This window comes from Charadrius vociferus, unplaced genomic scaffold (assembly GCF_000708025.1).
Source record: "Charadrius vociferus isolate BGI_N301 unplaced genomic scaffold, ASM70802v2 scaffold202, whole genome shotgun sequence".
NCBI classification, from domain to species: Eukaryota; Metazoa; Chordata; class Aves; order Charadriiformes; family Charadriidae; genus Charadrius; species Charadrius vociferus.
Genome location: NW_009647242.1, coordinates 16,558 through 27,873, shown reverse-complemented (window position 1 = coordinate 27,873; position 11,316 = coordinate 16,558). Strand labels below are relative to the sequence as shown.

Sequence of the window (11,316 nt, the reverse complement as noted above, 5' to 3'; positions counted from 1 at the left end):
GATGCTCTTTGAAAAGGCAAAAGGTGCTAAAAATACACAGACTGAAAATAGCTGTTTGAAATGGAATAATATCCTTTGAAAGGTTCATAGCACATATCCACAGGTTAGACTGAAATATTGTGGTGGGCAGTTGTGAGGAAAGTTATAGGTGCAGTGACGTGTCCAGTACAGAGGCTACATAATTTCGGCATGCACCATTAAGATGTGTTCACAACGAAGTGCTGATGTTCTGTAATTCCGCAGAATTGCCCTAAGGATTCATCCGTTTGCTACACACTTCTCTGGAATCTTAGTCTACATGAATAAATAAATAAAAGCATAAACTCTAACCTCAAGATTACAGAGACAACCTTGGAAGTCTGATACAATAAAACCGAGCTCTGCATTTTCCTCTTTCCCCCCACCTTGCTTGTCACTTGCAAGTCAGTCCAATCTGTCTTCTATCTTCTAGACCCCACCTGGTTTTTATCTTTAGATCATTAAGGCTACAGCCCTTCCTACAATCTGAAAACAAACTGAGCTGTGGGTGAGGGCATGACACATAGCATTTGTCATCACAATCATAAGATACACTGGGCAAGATGAGGGTTTAAAGACTTTACGTAGTCTGGACAGTCTGTCTTGAAATATTAAAAACATAAAAGAATTCAGATGCATCTCAGATCTACTGTAGGGGAAAGACAAACTCAGTTGTATTATAGATTTGACATCCATTACCTTTTCAATGCCATAGAAAATGACATATTACCAATTTGACCTCCTCACCTTCTTAGAGCAAATGCATCTTATTTTGCACTTTGAGGAACATACACACTGCACAGTTAAAAGACTCTTCAAAGCCTCACAGAAGAACGTTACTCCTAGTCCTAAGTACTCACACGGAACAGCCAGTTTTTACTTTCACTCAGTAATAAGTCAAATTCTCATTACTTGGTAGAATATACTATCTAGAAGGATTACTGTGTCATACTTCATTTATAATGGTCCGAAAATCAGCACAGTATTTAGAAACCCGAATAAAAAATGTAAAAGTACCACCTCCCCCACCACCAAGCAGCTAAGTTTCACCCACATACCTGTTGCTTCTTCATCAAAGCAAGCAAAAGCATTCCTGATTACATCTTCTGGATCGGTGCCATTTAACTTCTCACCAAACATTGTGAGGAACATTGTGAAGTTTATGGGGCCTGGAGCTTCATTCATCATGGCATCCAGGTATTCATCCGTTGGATTCTTTCCTACAAGTAAAGGGATTCATAGTTGGTTTAGCTTTCAAACCAAAAGAAAAAGTAATCTGAAAAGCGTAACACAAATTGGGACACCCCTCATAAGCTATCCCAAGCTCAGTATTTTAATTATAATAGCACAAATCTGCTTGGCAAGCATAAACAGAAAAGTGACATTACCAAGGGAGGCGAGCATATCGTGCAAGTCCTCTTTGTCGATGAAGCCGTCCCTGTTCTGGTCGATCATGTTGAAGGCCTCCTTGAATTCTTGAATTTGCGACTGATCAAACATAGCAAATACATTGGAAGTGGCACGCTGAGGGCGCTTTTTGGTGGTCTTCGTCTTTGCCTTTTTGCTAGACATGTTGATTTTTGGACACTAGGGAGAAAAGCAAATACAGTAAATACAGTAAGATCAGAGTTACGATTTAAAAAAAAGCAGTACTAAGGTTTAACGTTACAGTTTATAGACAGAAAACACCTCTAATACACTTCCACTTCCTCTCATAAGAACAATTTCCCTAATCAAGAAATGAAAAAGAGAAGCAGAAAATATAAACAAATGAAAGACAGACTCCTAACTAAAAAAAAGTCACTAACAGAAGTTAGTAGTTAAATTTGCACTTCAGTCTTCAGTGCAATAGCTTTTGTCTGGGATCCCTTCTTGATAGGCGTACCTGCAAGAACTCAGACTGGTCTCAATCTAAAAGAGCAAAGCAAGGTTTTAAGAGCTGTTATTAAGCTTGTGAAAACTATCCATCTGTATGGATATGGATATACAATAACTGTGTAATATTAGGTAGTAGGGGAAGGAGAAATTCAGCTCAGTGCACCTGAGCTCTGAAGTGCCTATGCTTGACACAACAGTGGTAAGTAGTTGCTATTTGGTATAATGTCTCTGTCCTTGCTTTGCCTTCCATTATTTAAAACACATTAAAACTAGGAGACAATTGTGCAAGCTATGTTTCTGCTCATACCAGTAAGTTCTGCCTGACCTCCATTTACTTCTATGCATTTAGTGTTACGTGAAATATAGTATGGGTCTGCCATACCTGAAAACTGACTTCTTGACTTCTGCTGCCTACTCCTTTCAGCAAAAAGGAAAAGCAATCAAATCACACTAGAAAAACCGCTCAGAAAAAGGTGTCTTCACCTGTTACACTCAGGCTAACCGAGCTTGGGCCTGAACAATGCAGAGCAACGGCCCATTCCATCACTCCCACTATCATTTAGTTTACCTGTTGCTAAGCCTGCTGAAATTTCCCTTAAACAGTGCTGCAGAGCGAGCTTAAAGATTTTATGAAATAAACTGGGGGAGAATGCATTTGTCTTTCAGGGCAAGTGGGAGGGAGGGATGGAGGAAACCTACACGCAGCTCCTTTCAGCTTTAACCACAGAAGGCTGCAACCTGAAAACAACCTGGCGCCCACTTCCTTGCCCTGAGCTTGGACTTGAGAGGAGAAATCAAGCTCGGCAGCAACGCTCAGTTCCCCAGCGAGCACATCACTGAGAAGATTTTTTTTTTTTTAATAATAATTTTTTTTTTTTTTGACCCGGAGGCAGGATCTCTCTTCAAAAGCGGGACACCGCCCTAGGCTTCAAGGCCGCACAGAGTCGAAGAGCTCTTGCCCTCCCCGTGAAGAGAAAAGGGCGCCGGGGGCCCTTCCTCCACCTCGCCGCCGGGCGCCATCGCTTCTCCTCAGCAGCAGCTGCCCCAACGGCTGCCGCCAACGGTCCCAACGGTCACTCTCCCCACCGCCCCTCAACCATAACCCCCCCACACACACCCCTCGCCCCCAGCCGGCATCGCCCGCGCCCTCACCCCAAACGCTCGCTGCGAGAACCCCGGGATGAGACACAGGCGGAAGGGAAGGAAGCGGCGGTGGCGGCAGCTCCGGTACTTCCCGGAGAAACCATCCCCCTCCTGAGCGGCGGGTGGGGGACGAGCGGCGGGGCCGACAGGGGCTGCGGCGAGAGAAGGGGCGGAGGGCAGCGAAACGGCGGCGGGGCCTTTCCCCTTAACGATCGCAGTTCCCCCCGCCCCTCCGTCTCCTCATGGCGGCTGACTCGGGACGTCCCCGCAACCGCTTCTCCTCACCCCCCGCCTCCAGCAGCGTTGGTGCAGCCCGGGGGAGGTCAGCGAGGAAAGGACGGAGGGCGCTTATTATTATTTATTTTTTATGAGTCATGTTGAAGATGGAGCTTCGGTCCGTGTTCCTGAAGCCATAGCCGGTGACCGCCGAGTTAACGGGTTTATGGTGTCACGGCAGTGAGGTAAAACCGAAGCCTGGTCGTCTGGTACCATACTGCCCGAATTCAGTGTCAGGTGTTACCCTTACACTCAGGCTTCCTCGTGTTTTGCTTACGGCATCAGAAAAATTCGAGTTTGCATCTTTAAGTCTCCTGCAGTGAACAAGACTTAACACCTTTCACAGCCATAGATTAGAAGCCCCCTGGAAGATGTATTATAGAATCATAGAATGGTTTAGGTTGGAAGGGACATCGAAGATCATCGAGTTCCAGCCCCCCTGCCACGCACAGGGACACCTCCCAAAAGACCAGGTTGCTCAAAGCCCCATCCAGCCTGGCCTTGAACACCTCCAGGGATGGGGCATCCACAGCTTCTCTGCACAACCTGTTCCAGTGCCTCACCACCCTCAGAGTGAAAAATTTCTTCCTAACACCGATTCTAAATCTACCCTCTTCTACTTTGAAGCCATTCCCCCTTGTTCTGTCACTCCACACCCTTGTAAAAAGTCCTTCCCCAGCTCTCCTGTAGGCCCCTTTTAGTTACTGAAATAAGATCTCCCCAGAGCCTTATCTTCTCCAGGCTGAACAATCCCACCTCTCTCAGCCTGTCCTCATAGGAGAGGTGCTCTGATCATCTTTGTGGCCCTCCTCTGGACCTGCTCCTACTCTTGCTTATATTTTCTTCATGAAAACAGTGCAAAGGATAACATTTTTTTTTTCTTTCTTTCTTCAAATATGTATGTAGGATCTCAAAGAAATTGAGGTACAAGCTCTTTTTAGTGCTCCCCTGAGGATGGGGTCTGAAATGCCTTCAGAAGAAGCTTTTTGGTTTAGCCCAAGACTGCTTTTGAATTTTTGAAATTTTTCTGAACCTACTGCTTATTCACATTTTGCGTATTGAAGTCCCCTATAAATCACTTGAGCTTTAAGAAGCTGTTGTCCAGTACACAAAAAGATTCTGAAACACTGTCAGATGGGAAAGCAGCACTGTCAGTTCATCATTCTTTCAACTCCTTTCCTACCTGCTATCGGTTTTGTTGGTATACAGTCATTATCTTGGTAAACAGTAACTCCTAAGGAGGAAAGGAAAAAATAGATGAACAAGCTTTTGCTGAAATTACGAATTATATTTACAAATGTAAATGGATTACGTTTGGGCACTGTACATACTGAATTTACTACATAATCTAGAAGTTGCAGTCCCAAAATCGAAGTGAGACACTTTAACTGCTAAAAGGCCCAACTTTCTTTCCCTGCCCTCCCCTCAAACCAGAAGTTATTTCATGAGGTCTGAGAATTTGGCCTAATTAGCTCATAAGAATACTTCCCCGATGAATTTTAGTACTGCTTTTCTAAAATTTGCCTCAAAATGCAATGGAAAAAATATTAAACTTTGCTGAATTGAGTGCACGAGCTTTTTAATGGAAAGAGTTTTTGGGGAAAATCCTCTGTGCTTACTAGACATGTCACATAGTTTCAGGATAATTATATGCAAAGTGTGAGTGGGCAGGGAAGCAGTAGAAACACCGAGATAGTAATAGAGTTATTAAAATACTCCACGATAATCTTGAACAACTGACTTGCATGTTGAAATTTAATTATGAAAATAGTTATTTGATATCTTAATTTAAAATCCTTTCATCACTTACTTTAAATTGAACTACTGCTACAAACATGCAACTCTATATTGTATTGTTTTTCATGCTATTACAAAGGTGTTATATGATACCTGTCACCATGTATGTTGTTCCCAGTGTTTAATGTTCAAGAGAATAGGTACTGTAATATTACTCGCCCAGTATGAGATCAGTTCTCACTGACAAAATCATCTGTCTGTCTCTCTCCCTCTTTCTCTTAAAGCTTTTGTCTTCAATTTGTCACATCATAATGGAATGAGAAGTTGTTACATGCAGACCATGTAAATCTGTACAATGCCTTTACAAATGGTTCAATTTTATTTGATTTCAGCATTCATGATACCACTAAAGAAATTTTAAGGGGGAAAAAAGGGATTTGTTTTGCCTATTATAATATTTGGGGACTATTTTTTATACTCATTGACATAAATCTTAAAGGGAAAAAAAAGTAAAGGTCGTCTTTTTTTTTTTTGTGAATGTATTAGCTTGTGCTATGGGTCTTAATTAAGAAGATCTGTTGTGATGATCTCTTGGGTGAACAGGACTTTGTTTCTGCTGTTTAAACCTCCCTGTGGAGAGGATGCTGCTCGAGGATGGTACCTGTGAGCTGCCTACAGCCTTGAAGGTTCCCTGTGACTGTGCATCCTTGGCTGATGCTGGAGAAGGTAATGCCTGTAATCCCATTTCCTGCTGCCTTACAGACTGTTTCTGAGAGTACAATGAATTCAGGGGCTGTTTCTTGAGCACGCAGGCTCCCTTCTTGAGTACAAAGGCTCCTCTGCACTCTGATGGTACTCCCTGACTGCAGGGAGAGCTGTGCTTGCAGATCACTATCTGATGGGACAGCAGGCCTGGACTTGAAGGCAGCCTTCGGGATCTTCTAGAAGAACAGTCCAGGCACATCCTAGGGAGAGCGTGTTCTGGGAAGTCCGAGGTTGAAATGAGTAGCTCTGCTGCCAAGTGGTTCATCCAAACTTTTGCCACCACATAGTGCCAAGTGTGTCCGGAGTGAAGGATTGCTCCAGCTGCTGTGCAGAGCGAGCGTGCCCTGCCTGCTGTCCTGTGCGCAGGCAGCGCACTGCGGGAGCGCCGGGGGCCGGGGAGTTCCCAGGCTGTGTGTTAGAGGGATGCTCAGGGGGTACTGTACCGAGAAACAGTGCCACCTAGTGATAAGCTTCAGTTTTATACAGCGTTTGTTTTGTGGGCTGGAGAAAAACGCTTGCACTACCACATCCAAGACTGTATGCCCAAAATTTGTTTATTTCTCACTACCGCATAATTTCCTACATAAACCATATAGAATATGAATTAATTAATTCATTCTGAAAATTGATTTTTTTTAAATGCTGAGCTCTTAACTCCTTCAGTTTTCTTCTTTCTACTACATTTTCCTTCAGTGCTCCCACCTTCTTTCTCAGTTATGTCAGTCTTGTTTAAGAAAAAACCCTTTTAAGTAAAATTTGTAAAATTTTCCTATCCTTTCCATCTAAAATTCTCAAATACTTTGGTGCTGTTGAAATGTTTTCCTAGACTTGTTTTCTTTGGACTATCTAAAAGCCTTCAAAATTATCTGTTTCATACTTAAGTTCTAAGGCAATAGACAGCAAGGAATTTACAGTAAACCTTTTCCCTCCTTTAATTTAATTCTCTCCATTCCCTCACCTCTGCTGAGTTATCATGACAGTGCAAATATTTGTGATTAACTCAATTGCTTAATGAAGCAGAATCAGTGTGTCATATGATGTTTCTTTATGAATCTCATTAATGTTACAGGAACAGCTGCCCTGGCTTTGCAGTAAAAGTCTGCCTAGTCCAGTGTGCCCTAGCTGTAAAGAGATGCGTATTTTGGATGTGGAAAGCAGGGAGCAAAGTCTTATCCATCCTTTTGTGAGCTGCCATTCCCATGGGCTGTGTCTGCACTGTCTGCTCCACAAGGCAACTGCACTCAAAAAGTGGGGGCCAGGGGACTGGTCTACTTGTTTGCGGTCATAATGTACCGCTTGCTTGCTGCAAGGCCAGAAAAAATAGCAGGATCATCCCCAGCGCCTGCATTTGGCCCTACACACCAGCAAGGAGCAGAGCCAGCCTGTCAGGGTTGCTCAAGCTGGAGTTTTGCTCAACATTCAGGTCTTGCTGCCTCCTAAGAAGGTGAGAACCATGAAGCTGCGGTTAAATGAGATTGTCCAAGTCTCACCCTGATTTTTCAGCAAGTCAGAATTGGCCCATAAAGTGGGGAAGGGGAAGCTCAGCAGCTGTGTCCTCTTCCTGCTTCTTGCATTTCTAGGTGGAGCACCACTGGGATGTGTCAACTGGCTCCTTGGATGCCTTGAGCAAATAATAGATGCTGTGAGGTCTACCCTAGCAGGTCCCTAGAAGGTTTTATTGTTTTGTTTTTTTCCTGAACCTTGGAATCCTCAGGGTTTTTTTTTTTTTAAATCTCTTTCTCTGTAGTTCCTCTTCTTTTTGGAGGAGAGCAAGCACTGGGCGCTTTTAGCCTATTCTTAAGGGGAGAGCAGCAGCAATGGCCTATGTAGGTATGGAGGGAAGAGTAAGAGTCGAGGAAGCCTGTGATGTCCTCCCAGAATCCTCTCCCAACCTCTTCTATGTTTAACTCACGGAGGGGTAAGCCACCCTGAGCCAGATGTGGTATTCAGTAACCCACAATGAACTACTTTCATGAGCTTGCCTAGTATGTAGTCCTTGAATTGATGTAAATTTAGCATCCACAATATCCTTTGCCCGTGTTTTTGGATTCCTTTGCAAGGTTGCTATTTCTTACATGAAGAACTTTACCTTACTGGTTTTGAACCTACCTATTCCTATTTTTATTCAATGCTGTAGACTTTATTTTGGAAAAAATGCTAAGGCTGAATTGTGTGTCAGCCTCTTTTCGTGTTACTTTTGCTTTTAGAGAGCTCTTGAGAGTTCTGTCAGCTGTAGCATAGACTCCCACTTAGGTAATTTTTCTTGTACAGCGGCTATTCCATACCTTTGGTCATCATAGAAATAAGACTAAGGATAAGCATAGGAAACAAACAAAAGAGTATAAAAAGGGAGACTAGATGAGAAAGCATATTTGTGATTTTCACATTGAATTAAGAATTAAAAATGCATGGAAGTTGGATGGTTTTGCCAGTTAAGAGATTTTTATGAGCATATTATCACTGTTCAACAAAAGTAGCAAATGCTACTTGCAGAGGTTAAGTATTGACAGCACAATCAAACATTTCCAAATTTTGTTCTAAGTCACTTCTAGGTCAAAACAGTCATTAAACAAAAGTGTTTTGACTGTCAATTGCTTCACCTGATATTTTGGCTCATCCCTCTGCCTTTCCATCCCTTCTTCCCTGATTCCAGCTGGCATTTTTTGTCTCTGTCATGTTATCCCAAGCCCAATGCTCTATCAGTGATTCTTTTTGTGATGCTGGGTGTGTCCCAGAGTTGTTCTGGAATTTCTCCAAAAATAGCTCCAGCGTTGTGATCCAAAGGGAAAAACCTTTGAGGAGTCATAAGTGAAAGCAGGGATTCTGAATGCATGTCTCCACTTGGGTCTCTTGGAGGGCCTCAGAGCAAGACTTCCAACCAGCTGCGGGCTATTCCCTGTTTTCATTCAAAGACCTCATGGATAAAAAGAGTAAGTTACTGCTTTCCCAGCTGGTCCCTGCCACAGTGTAGATGTTGAAGCATGAAAAGTAAATGCTCTCAGAGAATGTACCAGAGCCTATAGAAGAAAGATATATTCTTTCTCAATATTGAAAATGAGAAATAGCTCTGTTTTGACTTTCTGGTAACTTCCAGTGTGCATAGCCGAGGAACAGGCGAGGATATAAGTCCTCTAGCGCATTGTATGACAATGATATGCCAGGGCCAAGGACAAAGCAGAGAAATGTAATGGAACATAAATAAAATAAAGTCAGTCTCTGAAGTGTTGTAAAACAGGAGAAAACGAAACCCCCCAATATATTTTTTTTTTAAATCTGCAGCTCAATCACTGTATGTATAGACACTGAAACATATTTGACACAGTATCAAGGGACTGGACTCAGCAGACAAGGTGCTCCTTGCATTCCCAAGTCCAAAGTCCTTTATACATAAGAATGCAAATTTCAAAATAAAGAAAAAGTTGAAAAGTACATCTTGGGCTGTTGATTTCTACCAGGTTTTTGTCCTTTGTTACCCGTTCTCTATGATCAAGAAGTCACTGTACTGCCACTTGTGCTCTATGTCCATTGTTTTTTATCCCAGCTGGTAAATTGCAATAATTTTAGCCAAATCTTTGTGGGTTTCTCTCCCCTTTTTGCATTAGTTTTAAACAGAAATATTGCCAGACACCATGGTTCCTCAATGTTTATCAGTGAAATGCAAAAATAAGTGTTGATAAGGTATTCCTTAGTAAGAAGAGAAACCTTCAGTCTTTCAAACACATCTAATTAATTCTGCTAAACTAAGGACATAGATACGTGCCCTCTCCTCGCATGTTAAATTAGTGTTTGTATCTATCTGTCAATGCGTATGTTCAAATAAGGAAGGAAATGAAATGTGCTCAATGCTTGGCCAAAGGCCTAAAATGGTATTTTAAAACATACCCAGAAAACAAGAAGACACGTATTTAGTCAGGTGTTTGACATAAAAAGCAAGCTGTTACCAGTTTTCTGATTAGCTGATGCCTATGCAAGTTTGGTTGGCTGGTGGAGCACTTTCAAAATCAACATGCTTTTTGTGGGGTGGTAATATGTTGCCAGTATAAAATCTATTGCGTTAGAGATGGTTAGCTCACAGTTAAGGAAGAAGAATTCAATAGAGAAAAAAACAAGCGTCTGTTAGATGCAATGCTCAGTCAAGGCTAAAGTTACTTGTGTCTCACGCCAACTCTATTTTAGCAAATACTAAGGGCTTGCAGACCTCATTTTACACCCACTTACTTGAATATGCTAGACAGAAGCTGGAAATTATTGTGAAATGCTGTCTTTTAACTCCCAAGGAGCTATGCCCACAACATTCATAAGGAAAAAAAAAAACCCCAAACAAAATGTAGTTCAATATTTAGTGAGGTTGTACTCACTGATACCCTAAAATAATCAAAGTGAGGAAATTGCGAATTAAGGATTAAATAAACCTTACAAAATTGAGCAGTGGCAGCTTACAAGCATGCTAAAATGAATGCTGCTGTCACGCACCATCTGCTCCTTTCGGCACGGATGTTAAAGTTAGTCTTGACCTGCCTAATCCTGTAGTATTTGTAACTGACTCCCAAGCTTTATCACAGTGCAAGGCTGGTTTACTAAGGGATGGAATCACAGCTGCGTGTCAGAGGAGTCTGCACACAGCAAGCGGTTGGGATTTTCCAGGAGGTAGTTTGATTTCCTGCTCTCCTGTTAATTACGTGCTTCTGAGAAACATGTAAACAGCTTCCCTTAGATATACTACATTCCAGCAAACTGTGTGACCCCTTAAACCCTGTGATGCAATGTCTATTATGTATGATCTGTTCTCTAGGGAATATCACACATTTGGTCTCAAAAGATTCCTTGGCAGTATTTATTTCTGTATGGTTGAAATTTGCAGTACAAGTTATTTTTTTAAAGGTCTAGTGCAAGGATTTGTGAAGGACGTGCTACGACAGCAGCCTGTGCGCTTTGCTCACAGTAACTGAGTTTGCTCCTACCCGAAATGAGTGGTCCCACAGTATGTGTACAGGCACACAGGCTGCAGAGGAAAATGGGAGGGGATCAGCCTCTTTTTTTCTTAAAAGTTTCCTATCATCTAATATATCAAAAGTTTAGGAAAACAGTGATCTCTATGGAGTTGCTGCCCAGAGCATAACAAAAATGAGCTGTGTGGAACTTATTTTTTTCCCAGTATTGCTTTTCAACATTTCATGATAACTTACATTTTGAGAGGCATTTACTGATCTCCGATTGCCTCTATATTGTTCCTGGCTTCTATAATACTGTTTCTGAGTTACTGGCATCCTAAATAATTTTTCCAAAGGAGGAGGTTACCTAAAAATGACAGTAGAATTTGAAAAATTAAGTAAGCAAGCCAAAATAGGAACATGGGTACATGGGCAATACCAGTGGCAGATTAACTGCTGATATCCAAAATGTTCTTGACTCTGATTATTACTCACCCGTTACTCGGACTTACATTGTCTGAATGCTTTCAGTGTGGTAAAAGAGCTATTTGTTGCCGTTTGAAGTTCA

At 42.1% G+C, this 11,316-nt stretch overlaps 1 protein-coding gene across 2 annotated transcripts in view; it reads right to left on the bottom strand.

Moving 5' to 3' along the window:
- The window catches only part of LOC104281910 (myosin regulatory light chain 2, smooth muscle minor isoform), a 5,215-nt gene extending 3,614 nt beyond the window's left edge, over positions 1 to 1,601 (bottom strand). Inside the window, exons 1-2 of one of the 2 annotated variants that reach the window (XM_009879967.1) lie at positions 1,407 to 1,601; positions 1,077 to 1,238 (exon numbers count right to left, since the gene is read on the bottom strand). In XM_009879967.1, coding sequence (XP_009878269.1) covers positions 1,077 to 1,238; positions 1,407 to 1,590 — 346 coding nt within the window. In that variant the 5' untranslated portion in view covers positions 1,591 to 1,601. The remainder of the gene's footprint in view (positions 1 to 1,076; positions 1,239 to 1,406) is intronic. The other variant, XM_009879968.1, reaches the window with a different exon arrangement.
- Positions 1,602 to 11,316: the final 9,715 nt, after the last annotated feature.